The 19,936-nt window shown below is 35.8% G+C and overlaps 1 protein-coding gene across 2 annotated transcripts in view; it reads left to right on the top strand.

Moving 5' to 3' along the window:
• Positions 1–18,369, top strand: part of LOC136035976 (general transcription and DNA repair factor IIH helicase/translocase subunit XPB-like) — an 88,235-nt gene extending 69,866 nt beyond the window's left edge. For both annotated transcript variants that reach the window (XM_065717876.1, XM_065717875.1), the window contains 3 exons: positions 582–768; positions 4,324–4,472; positions 17,944–18,369. In XM_065717876.1, coding sequence (XP_065573948.1) covers positions 582–768; positions 4,324–4,472; positions 17,944–18,183 — 576 coding nt within the window. In that variant the 3' untranslated portion in view covers positions 18,184–18,369. The remainder of the gene's footprint in view (positions 1–581; positions 769–4,323; positions 4,473–17,943) is intronic.
• Positions 18,370–19,936: the final 1,567 nt, after the last annotated feature.

Below are 19,936 nucleotides of genomic sequence, written 5' to 3'. Positions count from 1 at the left end.
CATGACGAGGAACAAACTCCATCTGATGGTTACATTAAACTTTGGTTTATTTGTATAAATAGTGCCAACAGTTTTCGATATTTGAATAGACATCCCTTTGTGCCATCCGTAGTGCTAAAACATACCACATGAATAGCTCACTGAGTTTCTATTTTTTGGACGTGAGGGGAAGCTTAACAAATGCTGTTTCAGGTACATATAAAATACCGTATAATATATCGGTGGACCATCCCTAATATTCACTATGTTGAGTATTGTCTTTGAGTATTGACTATATTGAGTATTGTCAGTATTGAGTACTGAGTATTCAGCATGTTGAGTATTGAGTATTGTCCGTGAGTATTGAGTATCGAGTATTTTTAATATTGAGTATTGTCCAAACTATTTGCCTGTGCCTACTCATTCTCCTCTGTTTTTACATTTAGACACGTTTTCTTTTAGCTTTGTATCAGTGTAAATCATTATATATTATATTCTTTTTTTTATTTACCACCATAGTTGATTCTAGCTATCTTTAATATTACGTATTTATTTTTTTTTAAGTTTTTTTAGATAATCTATGCGTTTTTATTTTTGTCAAGGCTGAACGACTCGAAGTTCTGCAAGTGTTTAAGAACAACCCAGCAGTAAATACAATTTTCGTGAGTAAAATTGCTGACACTTCTTTTGACCTGCCAGATGCCAATGTCCTTATCCAGATATCCGCCCATGGTGGCTCTAGACGTCAAGAGGCACAAAGGTTAGGAAGAATTTTGAGAGCCAAAAAAGGTTAGTGTTTTTCTTACCACTTTTCTCACCACTTTCTTACCACTATCTTAGGAAGAATTTTGAGAGCCAAAAAAGGTTAACTTCTGAAAACTGATTTAATAAGATCTCTGGTTTCTGTCTTTCCTTTTTAACTCATTTTTTTTTTTATAGAATAACACTTATAATGACAATTTGTATTCCTGTTTAGTGCCACCCGCTTGATTTACCCTTTGAGTTTAGGTAATCCTTTGGGTTTTTCCCAAGCTAGTCCAAATGAACAGTCTTAATTACTGGGTCATCAAGCGGTATTAACTTAGGCCTTGTGAAAGAATATGTAAATAACGGCTCTAAGGTAAACTAAAATAACTATGATGATTTGCATAATATTATGTAGCTTACCTAGTTCTAGTAGGCCTTGACCCAAGGTAATGGCTGGGCTAAGCTTATTTCACTAATTTAAGATTGACTAGGCCCAAAGGGTAAATCACGCAGGTGGCATGACTTAATTGATCACTTTTTTTAATCCATCATTCCTCACTGTCATCACAGGCGTCATTAATTATCATCGTTAATTCATATGTTCAAAAATATACTTCTATATGTAAGATTTCGAAGTACCAAAGCTAATGAAAAGGAAATTGGGTTGTTTGATTTGATCAAGTGACAATTTACACAATATTGTATATTTCCTAAAGAATTATAAACATGGAAACATGGAAATGAAATTCTATTGAAAAATATCCTGGGAATTAAATTTTTAATGAATTAAAATTTTAATGAAAATGTGCAGCTAGACAGTATTTGGTAGGAATGTGTGTCAAATTAAAGATGGAAAGAAATGAAACGGTGGTGGAAAAACAAGCTTGTTACATTTAGAATTAAATTTGAGCCAATTTATGCTAATTACAATTAAATTAAATTTTAACAAAAAATATGCAGCTAGGGAGTTTTTGGTAACGGTGACCGCCAAATTGAAGAGAAAAAATGAAACGTAGACGAAAACTTAGCTAATTACATTTTAAAGCTATTTACAATTAAATTTGAGCCAATTTAAGCTAATTACAATTAAATTAAATATTAATGAAATTTATGCATTTAGGCAGTTTTTGGTAGTGGTTAGTGCCAAATTGAAGAGAAAAAATGAAACGTAGATGAAAACTAAGCCCATTATATGTGACACCAAGCAGCTTAAGAAAATGTAGCTTTACACCATCGAATACAGTAACATATCAAATCATACTTTAAACATTTTTCGTCAGTGTTGTCACGATGAGGCATGAAAAAAATTAACCAAAACCAATTAGTTGACTTCAACGATGTTTTTCATATGTAAAAAATGAAGCGTTAGACAGCTACATCATCAAAGATGTTTATAATCCTATAACCCTATATCCAGGATATATATGTCTATAAATAATGTTAAAGCACATGTGGCTCAAACATAGGCTCGCTGAAGCTAAATTATTTAACAACACATTTTTCTACAGTTTTAACATTATTTTTGATATCTTGAGAGGTACAGTACAGAATCCATCAAGTGGTACAGTTCAACCTTATTTCACAGGTTTTATCAATGGCTAGGCAACTTTTTATGGATGAAAAATTAATAGATTCCAACAAATTTTGCTTTTGGCTTCTCATGTTTTGCCAAACAAAAATCAGACCGTCTCCAAATGTGTTCGGAAGAAGTCATAAGTCAGGGTTTACAGTGGGACTTTATGGAGAGGGTGAGGGGTGAAACTATTAATAGGTTGAGGTGGCAACAGATGGCTTGGTACTGTCGTAGTCGTTAGTGGTGATAGTATTAACAGCTAAAATAGGTACTAATTCAAACTTAATAGGCTGCTAATGTGCAACAGCAATTTTAAAGGCATGGCATGATAAAGACCTGGGCATGTTCACAAATGCCCCTGCTTTGCGTTGACTACCAAGCTTAGCCAATAAGACAACTTTTGCTATAGAAGATTGAATAGAATTTGATATATTATTACATTTTCATCAGTTCCTCAACCACTCTCCCTCGACAAAAATGTATAATCATTCTCATTATTTTAGTTATTTTTTTCTTAGAGTCAAGCTGAATTGAGAGGTACATCATAGTACCCATCAGGTGGTACAGTAGGACCTTACTTCACAGGTTTTATCAATTTGTGTTCATGATCAATCATGAATGTTGAAACGCAGGTAAAAAATGAGCTAATTACATATGCTAATTAATATGCTAATTATACCAAACAGTTTAAGAAGGTGTAGCTCCCTTATTGGTGTTGTTGTCTTCAAGAATTAGCAAATGTTTAATGCCTTAATTTTTACGGATGAAAAGCGTTGTCAAATTTAGCTAATAAGATACTCATCTATTTATGGTCCCTTGTGGCAACACTGACGACAATCATATAGTACTTAAAAGCTATAATTTTGAAATAATCAAAAGAAGAATATTAGAGGATTGTGGTTCACTGGTATTAATGGTTCTCTGGTAACCAAAGTCGGGGAGTCTGTAAAAAAAATAAGTGTTTACCATTTCTAAACCACAGAGGTTGAAATAATAAAAAGCAAGAGAAATAGAAATATTATGATCGAATTGAGTGGATAACTTTTTGACGAAGAATATAGTGTAAACTCCAGAAAGAAAAAAACTTTAGTGCTCAATAGAAATTTAATATAATGTAGGCAAAGATTTTCTATTATATCCACCTCTGTTAGCTATAATTTCGAGACAAAAAAAAAAAAAAAAAAAAAAAAAAAAAAAAAAAAAAAAAAAAAAAAAAAAAAAAAAAAAAAAAAAAACTGATAAATAATTATAAGATAAATAATTAGTCTTTATTGAATTAAAAATGCAAGTAGGAAGGAAAGATGAAGTACTAAATCCGTGAACCGTTACTTATTTCCAGTAATTTTTTGCGGTACATTCAAAAATAACTCTATTATGTCAAGTGGCTTAGACTACTAGATACCCTCTTTCTCTCTCAAAAATCTGCAAATTTGTGTATATAAGGAAGATAGAGGGATGGACTATCAAATATATATGGTTATATACAGTTACAGCATGTTTGCTTGTGACCGTGTCAATAGTAGAAGTTCTTTTTTTTTATCAGGCGGTAAACAATTAAGATGAATATTTTCGCCTAGCAAAAGCTCTCTTAGCCTAGTCTCTTTGTTTAGCAAAATACCACTTGGCAGGATTATTAGTGACTCTCGTTTCGCTCGAGCGGTAGGCAAGACCCTCTGCCATTGCAACTCATAAGTCCATTCTATTAGACAGAATGAAGGTAGCTTCTCTGGACTTTCATCAGTCAAATAGGATTAATGACTGGTGGAATAAGATGAAAGAGGACTCACTTCCTCCTCTGTTTCTTTCTGACTCTTTCCCCTGTCTTCTCTCTCCCTAATTCTCTCTCTCTGTTTTCCTCTCTTTTTCTCTCTCTTCTCTCTTTCTTTCTATGGCATTCTTTATTTCACGCTCCCTATCTATCTAAATCTCTTGCTTTCATTCCGTCTTTTTTGCCCTCGTCTTTCTCTCTCTCCTCTGTCTCTTCAAAGGCTACTTTTCGTATCTTAATTATCCGTTCTCTTGAGGTGCCATTGCTGAAGATTACAATGCGTTCTTTTACACCTTGGTATCACGTGATACGACCGAAATGGGATATTCTCGGAAACGTCAACGATTTTTGGTTAACCAAGGCTACAGCTACAAGGTCGTTACACATCTTAGTGGAATGGAAGAGGTGGGCTAATTTTCTTTTACAACTTTATTTTTAAAGATTTAAGAACAGGGTGAACAAAGTGATTTGGTCAATTAATACTACTACTACTACTAACAACTCACTGCAGCACCAAACCGCCTGAGACCAACACAGCTACGCACGCTCCTCCTCCGTCCCAATCTATTCAAAGCCTCCCTCTTTACACCCTTCAAGGAAATTCCCATTTCCTTTAAATCGTTCTTCTTGGTATCCTTCCACCTCAGCCGCGGACGACTTGCTTTCCTTTTAGCCCTAGACGATTAGTGATGAGATGAAACTACTTGTTGACAAATATTTCGTTAATATCTGTTTTAGACCAGGTTTGAAAAATGTTTATTTCTTGCCGGCAATATTTCATTTAAAGTGATTTAAATAATTTTCAAATAAATTTTATGTTTTAGAAATTACTACTACTACTACGAACAACTCACTGCAGCACCAACCTGACTGAGGTCAACACAGCTACGCACACCCTCCTCCATCCCAATCTATTCAAAGCCTCCCTCTTTACACCCTCCAAGGAAATTCCCATTTGCTTTAAATATCTCTTCATGACATCCTTCCACCCTAACCGCAGACGACCTGCTTTCTTTTTATTCCTAGACGGTTGGCTGAAAAGTACAATCTTTGGTAATCTGTCATCCTTCATCCGCAGAACGTGCCCTAGCCATCTCAACCTTTCTCTCATTATAGCCCTAGAAATCGGGAATGAGTCACTCTTTACGTACAGCCTAATGTTTGAAATACGTCAAACTTTCGAGGAGAAGTTGAATGCTAAACTGGAGTGTTTAAAATTTGACAATGTGAAAGATGGATAGAATAATATCATGAAAACAAGTTGTTGATGGTTTCTTAGGGAAGAAAGTTAGGATCACAGCTAGGAGTATTGGTGAAAAAGTCCTATGTTTAATAGAGAGAAGAAGGGGCTTGTGCAAAAATTATCTGAATTGATCATGTGAAAACAAAAGGAATTTAAAGAATGTGGAGAATATGAACTAAGGAGGTGTCAAGGGGAGGCCATGGATAAAATGGGAGAGGTTCTGTATAATGCAGCTTGGCGGCATAATAGTAAAATATCGTACTGGTATGTTAATAAATTGAGAGGGAGGAGACAATCTGAACTTGTCCCAGCTAAAGATAGAGACGGGGCCAGAGAGATGGGTAGAACATATTGAAAATATACTAAACCGACATGGAGGTGCAGGAAAACATATAGAGGAAAATGAAAAAGTTTGTGATACCTAGGATGTGAAGGAAGATTTATTTTGTGAGAAAGAATTAGCGACAGTACTAAAAAAATTAGAAATTAATAAGGCTCCAGATGCTGATAGTGTGATAAATGAGTTTCTTAAATATGGCGACTCTGAGGTTATAAAGTTACTGAAGATTATGAATATGATTTTTGAAAAAGGAGAAGTACCTAGCGATTTAGGAAAACCCTAATTAAACCACTATATAAGAAAGGTAATAAAAACGTGTGTGGTATTTATCGAGGCATTAGTCTGGTCTCTGTAGGTACCAAATTACCTAGTACTAAGATACTTTTTAGACTGAGAGATGCTATAGACAAAGGTTTAAGAGAAGAACAGTTTGATTTTAGATACAGTAGAGGATGTGTCAACGAAATTTTCACTCTTAGTCTAATAATTTAGAAGTGTCTGAGTTATCAAACACCTTTGTTCTTCAGTTTTATAGATTAATAACAAGCGTTTGATTATGTTGATACAAGAGCTTTAGCAAGGGTTTTATTTTTGTCTGGTATACCAGACAAATACATAAGGTGGTTATTGCTATGTACCAGAACAACACTGATACTGTTAAGATAGAAAATGAGGTTAGCAGCTGGTTTCGTATTAATCAGGAATTATGCAGGGTTGTCTCCTATCTCCCGTTCTATGGATTTTGTCATAACAAACACAGGAAAAGCAATGGGAGACCATGGAATCAATTGGGGAGGAAAAAGTCTCCTGGAGTTAGATTATGCTGATGATTTAAGCATCCTAGATGAAAGTATGATCGAAATGTATGAACTTTTAGAGGTTTTGCGAATTCAGGGTACTAGAATAGGGTTGAAAATAAATCTTAAGAAGACCAAGTCCTTAAGGCTAGGAATAAGTTAAGATGAAGAATTAACGTTTTGTAACGATAAGATTGATCAGGTGAACAGCTTCACTTACCTTGGTAGTATTTATACTACCATTAATTAATACTGCAGTGGTAGTATTATTAGTACGGTTGGAGCAGTGAATATGTTAAAAGTAGAATAGCCATGGTTCAGGGTGTTTTTTTATAGTTAAAAAAGGTTTGGAAGAATAGGAAGATAAGTCTACAAACCAAGATTAGAATATTGGAAGCTACAGTGATGACAGTGGTTAAATATGGTTCTGAAGCATGGGTGTTCCAAAAAGTGGATGAATTTTTAAAATAATTAATAATTGATTAAAATAAATAAAATAACAAATTTGAATATGTTAATTAAAAATCATGAAAATTAAGATAATTCGAAATCCATTCAAGATAATTTATTATCTCAATAGTATACATTAATGGTAGTCCTTTTCTGATTGGTATTGAAAAGATTTTTTTCTTTGGAATTTTTTTTTTTCTGAGAATACATTAAGAATTGTAATTTCGATCAGGTAAACCAGCTGTTGCTTGAATAGTTTTTGTCTTAGGTCTTTTTCTTGTCAAAATTTGTCGTCTAATATGTCGTCAAATATTTTGTCGTCTAGAATTTGTCGTCGAATATGTTAATTAAAAATCATAAAAATTAAGATAATTCAAAATTCACTCAAGATAATTTATTATCTCAATAGTATACATTAATGGTATTCCTTTTCTGATTGGTATTGAAAAGATTTTTTTCTTCTAGTGTTTTTTTTTTTTTTTTTCTGAGAATATGTTTAAGAATTGTAATTTCGATCAGGTAAACCAGCTGGAGCTTGAATAGTTTTGTGTCTTAGGTCTTTTTCTTGTCAAAATTTTTCGTCTAATATGTCGTCAAATATTTTGTCTAATATTTTTTCGTCTATAATTCACTCAAGATAATTTATTATCTCAATAGTATACATTAATGGTATTCCTTTTCTGATTGATATTGAAAAGATTTTTTTTCTTCTAGTGTTTTTTTTTCTGAGAATTGCAATTACGATCAGGTAAACCAGCTGGAGCTTGAATAGTTTTGTGGCTTAGGTCTTTTTCTTGTCAAAACTTGTCGTCTTCAGTCAGAACTTAACTTCAGTATCGATTGCCAAAAATTGTCAGTCTGAGAAAAGACGAAAGGCTAAAAGTCTCGAAAAGAGACTAAAAAGTCTCTAAAAACGATGTCCCATTGGCAGCCTAAAGGGACTTAAAAAGCATCTAAAAACGGTGGCTGATTTGCAGCCTTCCATCTTCTTAATTAATTTAATAGTGCCATCCTTTTTGGCGCTAAAATTGAATTAGACGATAAACAATGCTGTAGGAAGGGAAATATGTGAGCGAATCTAGTTTTGGTGCATTTTAAGAACTTTTTTTTAATATTAGTTTATTCAGCTCCCCTCCGGCATTGTTTCTTACAGGGCTGAGGTTCAGGTTTGTTTTTACAAGTTGATTCAAAAGCTTGGTAATCTAAAGGTAATTTGAGAGTAGATCAAGTCAGTGATCTTGTAGATATGGTCATTGCTAATGAGAATTTGGTTTTTGAACTATTACTTTTAAATTGAAATTATTTTTATCTTATCTCTGAAGGGAATATTTCAGTTAATGCTTTGAGAGAACCAAAGAGCTTATAATTCATAATTAGAAAACAATTAGTACGATAGTTATAATGGAAAAGAAAAGAGACTCAAGGAAAGAGAGAAAGAGACTCAAGGAAAGAAAGAAAGTGAATTTATCTAAAAATTGGCAAACCTACAACTGAAATAAAAAACGAAACAGCGAAAGAATGGTATAAACAGAAAAAGGATTCACATTAAAATTGAAAGTTTGAGAAAAATTGAGAAAGTTTGGCATAAGTAAATTAATATAACTAATTAAACTAAAATATAAAGGATATATATATATATATATATATATATATATATATATATATATATATATATATATATATATATATATATATATATATATATATATATTAAAATCTAGCCTTGGGAGTTTAGCCTCCCTGTAAACACCAGGCGTGCCCCCCAGGTGGCAGATAGGAGAAAGTCTTTTAGATATAAAGGATACCTCCAAATATATAATAAGGAGGCGTGGACCAGAGGGGCAGCCCTCGAGGATCCATAAAATGAAACCGAAATCCCCATGCGCGGGGGATATAAGAAAACCAAAGAGCTTATAATTCCTAAGATATAATTTCAAGCAAAAAAAAAAAAAAAATGGAAGAAAACATTCAATAATACAACGACAGATACCCATAAAGGATCCATGACCTGTAAAGGATGAGGTTCTCATTGGAACACGAGGGGATCATATGAGAAAATATTACTCACAAGAATAGAGAAAAGAAAAAATATGGAAGAAAATAACTAATAAAAATATTGGAAAAGAAAAGAGACTCAAGGAAAGAGAGAAAGAAACTCAAGGAAAGAGAGAAAGTGAATTCATCTAAATAATGCAAGCCTACAACTGAAATAAAAAACGAGACAGCGAAAAAACGGTATAAACAAAAAAACGATTCACATTAAAGTTGATTAAAATTGAAAGTTTGAGAAAAATTGAGAAAGTTTGGTATAAGTAAATTAAATGACTAATTAATATAACTAATTAAACTAAAATATAAAGGATATATATATATATATATATATATATATATATATATATATATATATATATATATATATATATATATATATATATATATATATATATATATATATATATATATTTATTAAAATCTAGCCTTGAGAATTTAGCCTCCCTGTAAACATCAGGTGCGCCCCCAGATGGCAGATAGGGGAAGTGCTTTAGATATAACGGATACCTCCAAATATATAATAAGGAGGCGTGGACCAGGGGGGACCCAGTCCTCGAGGGTCCATAAAATGAAACTGAGGTTCCCATGCACGGGGGATATAAATTTGTGCACAAGAGGAAAGAGGCCCCCAGATGCTGATGCGCAGGGTTCACCGGCATGTGGACATGTCCCGGCAGACGCGAAACCTCTCATCAATCGAAAAATTGTATTGGCCATGCAGGACGCCAAATGGAAGGATTCTCAGTAGGAGAACAACTATAAAGGGTGGATGAACTCGTACACGAGTCAACAGCCCCTGCTAGAGATAGAGAGAGTAGCTTGTCGCTGTACCGAAATCTAGCTGAGAATCCTTTCTTCTCAGATACTACTCCCAAATTTTATAATGATGAAGACAAGAAAACTTACAGGAACTAATGCTACCATGTCCGGGGTATTATCCCACGATCATGCGATACCATCTACCGCGTCCGGAGCAACTGACGAACCAGATACCATGTCCTGGGCAGCCGACGAACCAGATACCGCGTCCTGGGAAGCTGACGATCTGACGATCGACTCTGCAGGAAATATTACTGATGACCTGACGACCGGCTACACCGCAACCGAAATCTAATGTGACAAATCCTGCATTAGACGCCCCTCCCCCTTTTACCCCTAAAACAACATTGGTAATAGAAACTAAATGTAAGACCCTCGCCAAGGAAGGAAAGAAGGATCTACTTGTACGAGAAATCAACAGCCTTAAATTGTCTGTCAGAAACCCATCTTCTAGTAACTGGTATTGAAAAGATTGGGGACACAACATTACTTTTACCAGGTCGTAACGATGGGTTCATCGTCAAGGAGTAGGATTTATCCTTTGAAGAAAACAAGAAATCACTTATCTGCACAATTCCAGTTTCAAAACGTATCATTGCTATCCGGCTCAAAGGCTCGACTACGAACCTGAGTTTCATCCAGGTTTATGCGTCGGATTATTCTCGTAGCGATGAAGACTCAGAGGAATTTTACAGCCAACTCAAAAGCCTCATAGACTCCATATTCCAAAAAAAGACATATTTCTCGTCATTGGAGGCTTCAATGCAGTAGTGAGCGCGGATTCCATCTGTAATTAAGACGTCTTGGCAAAATTTGGACATGACACTTGAAACAGAAGAGACGAGTGCCTTCTGGAATACTGCCGGAACAACGAGCTAATAGGGGCCAACACTATTTTCAAACACATCGAGGAACAAGTAGTCACGTGGAGATCACCTGATGGAACCACCAAAGACTGCATCGATTCTATGCTCGTCCCGAAACGCTGGAAAACTAGAACGCTTGACACAGTCGTTCTTGCTGGAGGAGACTTTTCACAGCAATCACACATTTGTAACGGCATCTTTCCACCTCCGTCTGAAGTCGGCAACAAAACTCCAGAAAAAAGTCCTGAGTGTCCGTATCGAGCTTCTGAGAGACGAGTCAACTCGCAACCGTTACCCGATTAATCTCGATTTGGCTCTCAAAACCCTTTTAGAATATTTTTCAGTGAGTCGAGAGGAAATGGACATAGACAACCTAGTCGACAAGAGCACAAGATCTTCATACAGACAGCCGAGACAGTCCTTGGAAGAACTAAAGGCTCCTAAAAACCATGGGTCACCGATGAGATCATTCAACTGTGTAAAGATAAGCCTGCTGTCGCTAACAGGCAAGGTCCAGAAAGAAGAGACACTTATAAGTATCTTAAGCGGCTAACGGAAAATAAGATCAAACGCGCTCTAACCACATGTATTCATAACAAATGCGACCAATACTAGCTCAACTTCCAATAGGGCAATACCCATGCTGTGTACAAACGAATATGAGAGCTGCCGAGGCGCAAAACTACACTTACGAATGTACTTCTGGATAAGGACGGGACAGCAGGAATAAGAGAGAGGTGGAAACAACATTTTCAAGAAAAGTTGAACACCTCAATCAATCCTAACCCTGCCTTTCTTAGAAATTTAGCCATCTGCCCGTCGGAACCAAGCCCACCACCACTCAGAAGTGAGGTTGAAGCTGCCTTGAAGCCACTCATATCAAATAAATTGCCTGGACCAGATGGACTGCAAGCAGAACTCCTGAAAGTTGACTCGAAGTCGTAATTTTCCTCTACCACAGAATTGCCGCAGCTGCCTGGCACAAGGAATATTTCCTGAAAACGTGGTGCTCCGCTACCATGGTTCCACTGCATAAAAAAAGGTCCAAAGCCAAATGTGACAATTACCGTCCAATCAGCCTGACAAGCCAACCTGCCAAAGTGGTGACCAAGATACTACTGGACAGAAAAGCATTAACCAGTCACATCATCCTTGAGTATCAGGCGGGTTTCTGAGCAACAGGCTCAACGATAGATCAGGTTTTTGTCATCTGTCAAGTAAACAAATACCTTGAATACAGTCAGTACCTCTATCAACCTTTCAGTGACTTCAAACAAGCTTTCAACTTAATTTTTGAGAGAAGGCCTTTGATATATATTACTGCTTTATGACGTCCCGTCAAACATCGTATCACTTAATCGTAACATGCATGAGCGGTTCAGAAGCCAAGTACAAACATTTGAGGGAACGACCGAAGAATTCAAAACTTCTACTGGTGTTTTGCAAGGATGTATCCTCTCACCTGACATGTTTATTCTCTTTATCCACTGTGTAATGTCGCATGTTGAAGCAACCAATGGGGCGACGATAGGAGGGATCGTAACCGACAAACTGGCATGCGCAGATGACATTGACAAGCTCACCGGATCCGTTGACGAACTCCAAACCAAAGCAGATAACCTGGAAGTAGTTATACGAACGTTCAGAATGAAAATCAACGACGATAAAAGGAAAGCCATGCGCGTGTCAAGGTTCAAAAACCCACCCCCACCAAAAATAAAGCTTAATGGAGCGGAAATAAAATGTGTAGACAACTTCACATATCTGGGGAGTCAAATCGCGAGCGACAATAATCACTCAGTGGACATCAAAAGACGCCTCTCTCTTGGTAGCGCCGGCTTCAAAGCTCTGATTGAAAAATCTCTGATCGAATCTCCGTGAAGCTAAAACTTAAACTATTTTGCTCCCTCATCATTCCTATAGCTATGCACGGCTGTGAAACGTGGACAGTCATAGTAGATGACTGCAGGCGACTAGCCGCGTTGGAGACAAAGCTGCTTTGTTGAATCGCCGACATAATATACGTAGATCAAGTCTCAAATGCTGACTTACTCGAAAGACCGCAGTACAACACTACAATCCTGAACACGGTCCGCGTCCAACAACTCCGGTGGCTTGCTCACGTCCAGCGCATGTTCTTACCCTCGCGGTTGCCTTCCGAAGCGCTGGAAGGAGACCTTCTCCGACTACAACCTCCCTGGTCTTCTCAGATTGGCACAAAGTAGAGAGAAGTATAGGCAACACATATATTTGCTCGTGAGGAGAGAGGCCTCAAGACGACCACTAAGGCCGGATGGTCTTATGTCAAGTAAGTCATATTAAAATTAAAGTTTAGAAGATCAGCTACCGAACATTCGTAAGTCAAAAATAAGGTCTATTGACTGGGGTGTTGTGCTTTGTTTTATTCAGTCTGATTTTATTGTCATAAAACCACAAAGAAAATTTTTCTACTCTCCTAAAACATTTTGTCTTCGATACCCTAAAAAGTAAATTAAAGTCTGAATTTTTGCTCAATCTCTTTTTGAGATTTTTGGTTTATAATTTTGAGTGATTCACGAGAGTGTGTGCGGAGGAATGTTTCATGAGTGTAAGAAATTTGGCGCGATTCCTTCGTCTTACGATGGATCATAGAGCTAGGTTTCTGTGGGACTATGATAGGGCTTTTGTAATTTCTGTGTAATTGTTGCTTGTTTTTATATATTTTGCCATGGCCTATGGGCTTTAAGTGCAATTAAGTTCTATTCTATATCTGTATTGATATAAATATGTCCATGAATAACAACACATTCTTTCAAGTATTTTTTCTTGACCAATTTTTGAAACTGTAATTGAATTTTACTTTCCGCAGAAGAATGCAAATTCTACTTGCAGCGAGTGTTAAATACGGCTAAAAATAAATAAGTGGTATGCTGAAATATCTAATACCTTGAGAATGGCGGAGTGTAGTAGTTCTGGTGTGGTGCACATGCAATAGGTTGCAGATTAGTGGGTGGTCTAAATTTGGATATGGTGGCTGCTTGTGTGTCGGTGAAGTTGTGGCTGAAAATCTGGTGCAGAAATCGGAAGCCAAGAATGTGCGGAAGTGAACCAAATTAAAATTCATAATAAACGGAGGTTTAAAAAATTGTAAGACTCCTACCTTTGGCAGCACTCAAAGAAATTTTTGTCCAAAAACTTAATAAAAATCTAAATCTTATTTGGTCACTTCGGTCTAAACCACAAGAAATTAAGCCTGCCTCTAATTTATTCAGCTTGGCTAGTGAGTATAGCGCTTATTTTGACTTAAAGTTCGAAGCGCCTGGTGTAGTCTTGGAGTCGCATTATGAAGAAGTAAGGCTCCAATATGCATTGTGATGAAATGTCTCATGCTTTGAGCGTGGCAGAGGGCGTAGCAGCTGTAGATAGGCCCGCGTATAATAGGTAGAATATTAAGGATCTAGCAATGTGGATCTGAAGAAAAGTTCATTCAATGCTGTCTGATAATTTTGCTTTCAGTTTAACCGTCTCTTCATTGTCAAGCTATTAAAAAGCTCAAGAGGGTATATTCTAAAGGTGGGGGTAGCGTTTATGTTTACCATCTTATTGCTCTTTTGTTCCAGCTGGTTTAGACACAAGGTATAGTTCCGAGTTGTTTTAATGTGGGTTTGGTCATTCCGGTTAAAAAGAAGTAAAACCAGTAGAAAAGCCTTATTCTTTTAGGTCAGTTGCCAATTCTTCTGTGTTTTGCAAGTTCGTTGAAATCATAATGTTTGGTGGGATTTATGATAAATGTAGAATACTTCCGCATCAGTTTGGTTTCTATAAGGGTTTGGAAAATACTCATATGCTTCACCTTCTTCCTAACATATTACTTGATGCTAATACCTTTGGTTTTGGGCCAGTATGATCTTAGAACAGCCTTTGATTCAGAAATTCATGCCCAGATATGAGTTGAAATGCATAAGCCATGTGCGCGCTCTTCCGTAAGCAATAGGCAATTGCTTTTCCAACTTCGTATAATAAAAGTGTGGATGTTCTTCAACGTTTTGCGGATGACTCTGCTAAATTTGTCTTGATTAGTGACGTCTTTGGAAAATAATTCTTCCTCCTTGAAAAAAGTTATGCGGCAATTGGTCTACAATTTAATGTAGATAAGTCAGATGTTTTGTTTTCTAATTGTCTTGTTGAAGTTAATTCAGTAAGGCCAGGCTAAATTAACTTAATTGTCTAATCACATCATGTACCTTGGCCTACTGATTGGTCCCAAGCTTCGAGAGATTCAGGGTTTACTTCTCTAACATATTTCGAAAAAAGTTTTCGTTTTTTATGCTGGAGTTGTTCCTACCTAGGGAAACTGAAGCTGCAAGTATCTGGGTAGTCTTTCTGGATTGTCAAGGGAACCAGGCTCTTTGCCTCGCGTATTGTTCGGTTCTCCTTAAGGAGATTTTCTGGGCCGTAATAAGAAAGATACCAGGACAGTTTCTTTTAGTATGGAGTGTGTCTGCTAAAAGAAATACAGAAAGAAAGAAAGTTTATTTGAGCCCTACGGCCATACACAACATGATTTAATAATACAACACTTCACAGAACACACACTCAATATAAAACAATACTTATTTTCATTCACGCGGGCTCGACTGAGCCTCTTCCGCCTTTTCCACATATTGTACCATTTTGCAAATGGTTCCAGGCATCGAAGACCTCAGGATATCAGAAAGCAGCACCAACCAATGGTGTAGAAAAGCAGCACCAACCAATGTCTGCTAAAAGTGCTACCTTTCATTAGAAGTCGCCATACTGTTGCCATGTATGATATTATTGAGTCTCTTGGTGCAGTCGGAGAGGTTTTTGGTTCATGATTGGATCCACCTTCTCAGTTAGCTTTGTGTGTTTAGTGTTGGTAATGACTAATTGCTTTTCTTTTTCTTTCTTGTGCTCCGTTTTTTATTGTTGATTGTAAGATTTGTTGTAAGGTGGTCTACAATTCAATTTGAACTATTTTAAAGTTTACAGAAGGATTTCTTTATAATTTCTTCAGCAAAATTAACAATCCATTAGAAGATTCCAGTTCGTTTCTCACAACTAAATTAAAAGCTAAACGGTCTTTTTTCTAGTTTCTCGAAAGTTTGGTGTTATCAGATCTCAGCCTTTACCTGTATGAAAAATTTGAAGGGGGAGATAGAGAGAGTATAACTTATATCTCCTTAGCTCAATTTGGAATATTCTAAAGAATATAATGGTGTAATGCGTTTTTCAGGCATACTCTCCCTGAAAAAATTGTTGAAGGCCTGTTCAGTTCCTTATAAAAGCATGAAGCAGGCCTTTGCTTCACCTCATTCAAAATCATTCCTCTCCAAAAAAAAACCTATCTAGGCATAGGAGTGTTAATGCAGATAAATATAACAAAGGTTCAGCTCTATAAGCAGACACTGGTGTAGAGATCAGGGTTGTATCCAGAATTTTTTTTCGGGGGGGGGGTACAAAAGGATTTTTTGGGGGATTAAAAAAACTAAAAAAAAAACGCATAAAAATTTCTTTTATTCATTTTTGTTGCGTTTCTACGAGCCTGACGAATATTAATTTTTTTTTTGGTTGGGGGAGGGAGGGGCTCAAACCCCCTAACCCCCCCCCCCTCTGGATACGATCCTGGTAGAGAGGAAATTCTGTTTTTTTTGTTAATAGGAGGGAGGAGCATAAAAACGTCACAAAATGGACAAAAGAAATGAGAGTTCTATTATATTTATGGAAAATCGTTAGTAATATTCCAGAATATTTATAAAAGTCATGTCTATTTAGGGTCGGAGGTCGGACCATATACATATCTCCTATGCGTACGCCCCTTTGCAGTCAGTGATGGTAACTTCTCGAGAATCTTAGCGGTCTATACGACAACAGAATGGAAGGAAAAGTAATCTGGAACAGAATAACGTTACTCATTATACAGATTTACCTTAAGAGAATAATCATATTTACCGGAGTAAAAGGGCATATCCAGTATTTATGTTTGGGGAAGGGGTGGCGTAAGAAGAAGCTAGACAAAACATATCAAAATTTGTTTTTTTATATTCTTTTACCTTTTTAATGACCAAAAATTATGGGAGGATATGGGAAGTCAAACCTGATACCCTCTTCTGGAAACGGTCTTGCCGTATCCAATGATTCCAGTCATAGCATTTTATTACTACTGAAAGTTCGTAATCTCTTTGCTAGAATTTGTTTCCAGTGATAAAATACAATATGAAAAACTTAATAAATAAAATTAAAACTATTATTACAAACGTTTATGGTATATGTTCCCTCTGAAACAAGCAGTTTTTTGACAACCCTACAGTTGTAAATTGGGCCAAAAGGAAATACAGTTATATTATTGAATTCACAAGTCTCAGATCCATCCATTCACCCAGTTAAAATTTTAAATACTTAGATTCTGTCTTTTTAGGGGGTTAATACCCCCCTAAAAAGTGTCGGATCAAAACAAAAAGCGCGTCGTTGGAAATGCTTTAGTGGAAAATAGAACAGAGGAAACTCCAAGGCTCTAAGTTCCAAGGCTTGAACTATAAGAAAAATCTATTGACCACTTGGCCAAAGAAGAAATTTATCGGGAGGGAAAAGCCAAAGGCTGGTCCTTATTTTTGTCGTATGTGCGGAGGTTTAAATGACAGTGTATATCGCTTGATGTGTGAATGTGAAGTGCTGAGTGATTAGAGATTTGAAGTGTTTGAAGGAGGATTTTTATTTTGAGCGGTTGGTGACAGTGTGTGAGGATGTGTTTTATGACGGGGGGGGGGGGCAGAAGTTCGGTAAGATTGCTTTGTCTCGAGATGAATCATATAGCTAAGTTTTTGTAGGATTATGTTAGTATTTGTGCAATATCTGAGTAATTGTTCTTTTTTTTTTTTTTTTTTTTTTTTTTTTTTTTCTTTTTTTTTTTTTTTTTTTTTTTTGCATTGGCCAATGGGCTTTTGGGCTTTTAGCGCAAATAAGTTCTGTTCAATTGGCTTTTGCAACAAAGAATATCAATTTTTTTCTCACGGGCAGCATATTTTTTTTCTTTTTCTTTTAAAATGCTATTAGCGGGGCAATGGGACATCACTGAGAGGGGTTTAAGGGCTCATTAAAAACAAAAAATTGTCACGTCTGCTAGTTTTTGCATTTAACCAAAAACACAACAATATTTGAATAAAATCATTTTAAACCAAAATTTAGATTAAAGTGATTTAACAAAGGAATGTCTATGTAATAATTTTGAAAAGTGAGTGTTCCAGTGTATAACTTTTTTTTTTCATGTTTGTTTGTCAGTGGTCAAAAATATCCTTATTACGCCTTTTAGGGAGATTTACATTTTAAAACCAAAGAGGAGCAAATTCATTTACTTCAACAAGTATTGACTGCCAGTGACACAGAAGGACAAGAAGAAACTTTGGCGGGTGAAAAGGCCTCGGCTTACTTCCGGAAGACTGGAACCACTTTTTCATCCCTTAGTGGTGCTGATGATGCTATTTATTCGGAAAGTAGAAGACCTGGAGCTGGATCAAAGCATCCGTTGTTTAAAAAGTTTCGGTCAAAGTAACACTCTACGAGTCGCTAATTTGTACTGTCTTTCGGTTTTTGTATGCAATACATCCTCTTTTTTTTTACTATTTATTGGTGGAGAAAAAAGAATAGGCTAGGAAGTTAGTTTTATCAACTTCTTTATCGAATTTTTGACTTTTTGAAAAGTTTAGAACAAAATAAAACCTTCATTAAGAGTCAATAAGTTTATGTTCGTTTCGTTTTTAGTATATATACCAATCCTGTTTTATGCGAATTCTTTATAGTAATGTCACCTCTGACCTTACTTTGATAGTTCAAGTCACCTCTGAACAGTTTTGCTTAAAGTGAAACTATATTTAAAAGACAATACTATGAACGTGATACGTGTTAGACCCTGCATCCTCCTCGAGTTTCGACTCTAGTCCTTACTGTTTGAGTTAATACCACAGCTTAGACACCAATACAGTGATGAAAACTCGATTTATTTTTGGGACACAGTGTACTGTAGTGATGCTAGTGGCTGGATACAGGAAACTGGCAGTACAGGCTAGATAACCAATATTAGCATCTAAGCTGTGTATGCAACAAAACAAAATTGCGTTCCCGCCTTGGGTGTTGTTGTACGATCTACGCGTCTTAGCGCGTTTTGGAGGAGGCGCCAAGTTCAGAGCTCCGTACCAAAAGCTTCTCATGGGCAAGGTAGGAGTTTTCATAACTGTATCTAAGCTTTTGTTCCGACATACAGACGAAGAACATACGTTTTCTGAGATCGATTATCATCTTGTGTTGTTTAAGTGAAGAGCCAAACCTATAGCCTGGTTTTAATTAATATGATTGAATTAGATGGATATTGTTATACAATTATCATAAACTATTGATAAATGAATAAAAGTCATGCCAAAAATAGACAGAGATTAACTGACCAATTTGATCAATAATTTAAGGCTATATTAAAAGATTATGCTGTGTTAATGCGGACTTTTTGAAGACTTTTTTTTTGTTTTTTAAAGAGTTTAGTGTAAGGAATTATTTGGTTATAAATTGATAGTAGGAATTATAGATGTTAGCTTGTATCTCAGAAAGTATATTAGATAGAAAATAGATAAAGGTTGAGGTAATACAAAAATTAAGTTTGGAGGATTAGGAGCATTATCCAAAATTGAAAAACTTTCCCGTGTTATCTATTAATTTCTTAAATTGTAATGCAAGGTGCTTTAAAAAAAAAAAAAAAATCTGGCTCCCTTAAAATGTTCCCCGACCACAAAACAAATCAACATATTTGAAGAGACAAGGAATATTCAAAGTACTATTCTTGTAATTTTGGTATTAGGCTCACAGAAGTTCTTATTTTGGTTGCTGAATTGCAACCAAAGTGAGTGTGAAACTGAATTTGCTGAAAGTTTTTCTTATGAGTGAATTGAGGGTTTTGAAAGTGAAATTACTGGAAAGTAGCTAATTTCGGAGAAAGAATTAGGTAGACTTATGGGTATAGGCCCCATAGCTTTACTCATGAGAGACACTACTTTGCCATCTATTTTCTATTTTATCAAACGAACGTAAATTTATATTTATTTATCTGTAAATTTCTTTTTTTTTAAATACCCCTATGATTTGTCTGAAAATTGGCATACTATCTTCTTCCGGTATGAGAAATGATCCAGATAGGTAATGATTTTGGAAAAATTTGCTTAGGACCTTAACTTTGGAAAATATATTCCATATGAATGACATCATAATAGATTGTCATTTCAAGCTGGTTCAAGAAAGGCAACTATTATATAAATTAATCC

The sequence above is a fragment of the Artemia franciscana genome, chromosome 15 (genome assembly GCF_032884065.1).
Source record: "Artemia franciscana chromosome 15, ASM3288406v1, whole genome shotgun sequence".
Lineage (NCBI taxonomy): Eukaryota > Metazoa > Arthropoda > Branchiopoda > Anostraca > Artemiidae > Artemia > Artemia franciscana.
This window is presented reverse-complemented; position numbering and strand designations above follow the sequence as displayed.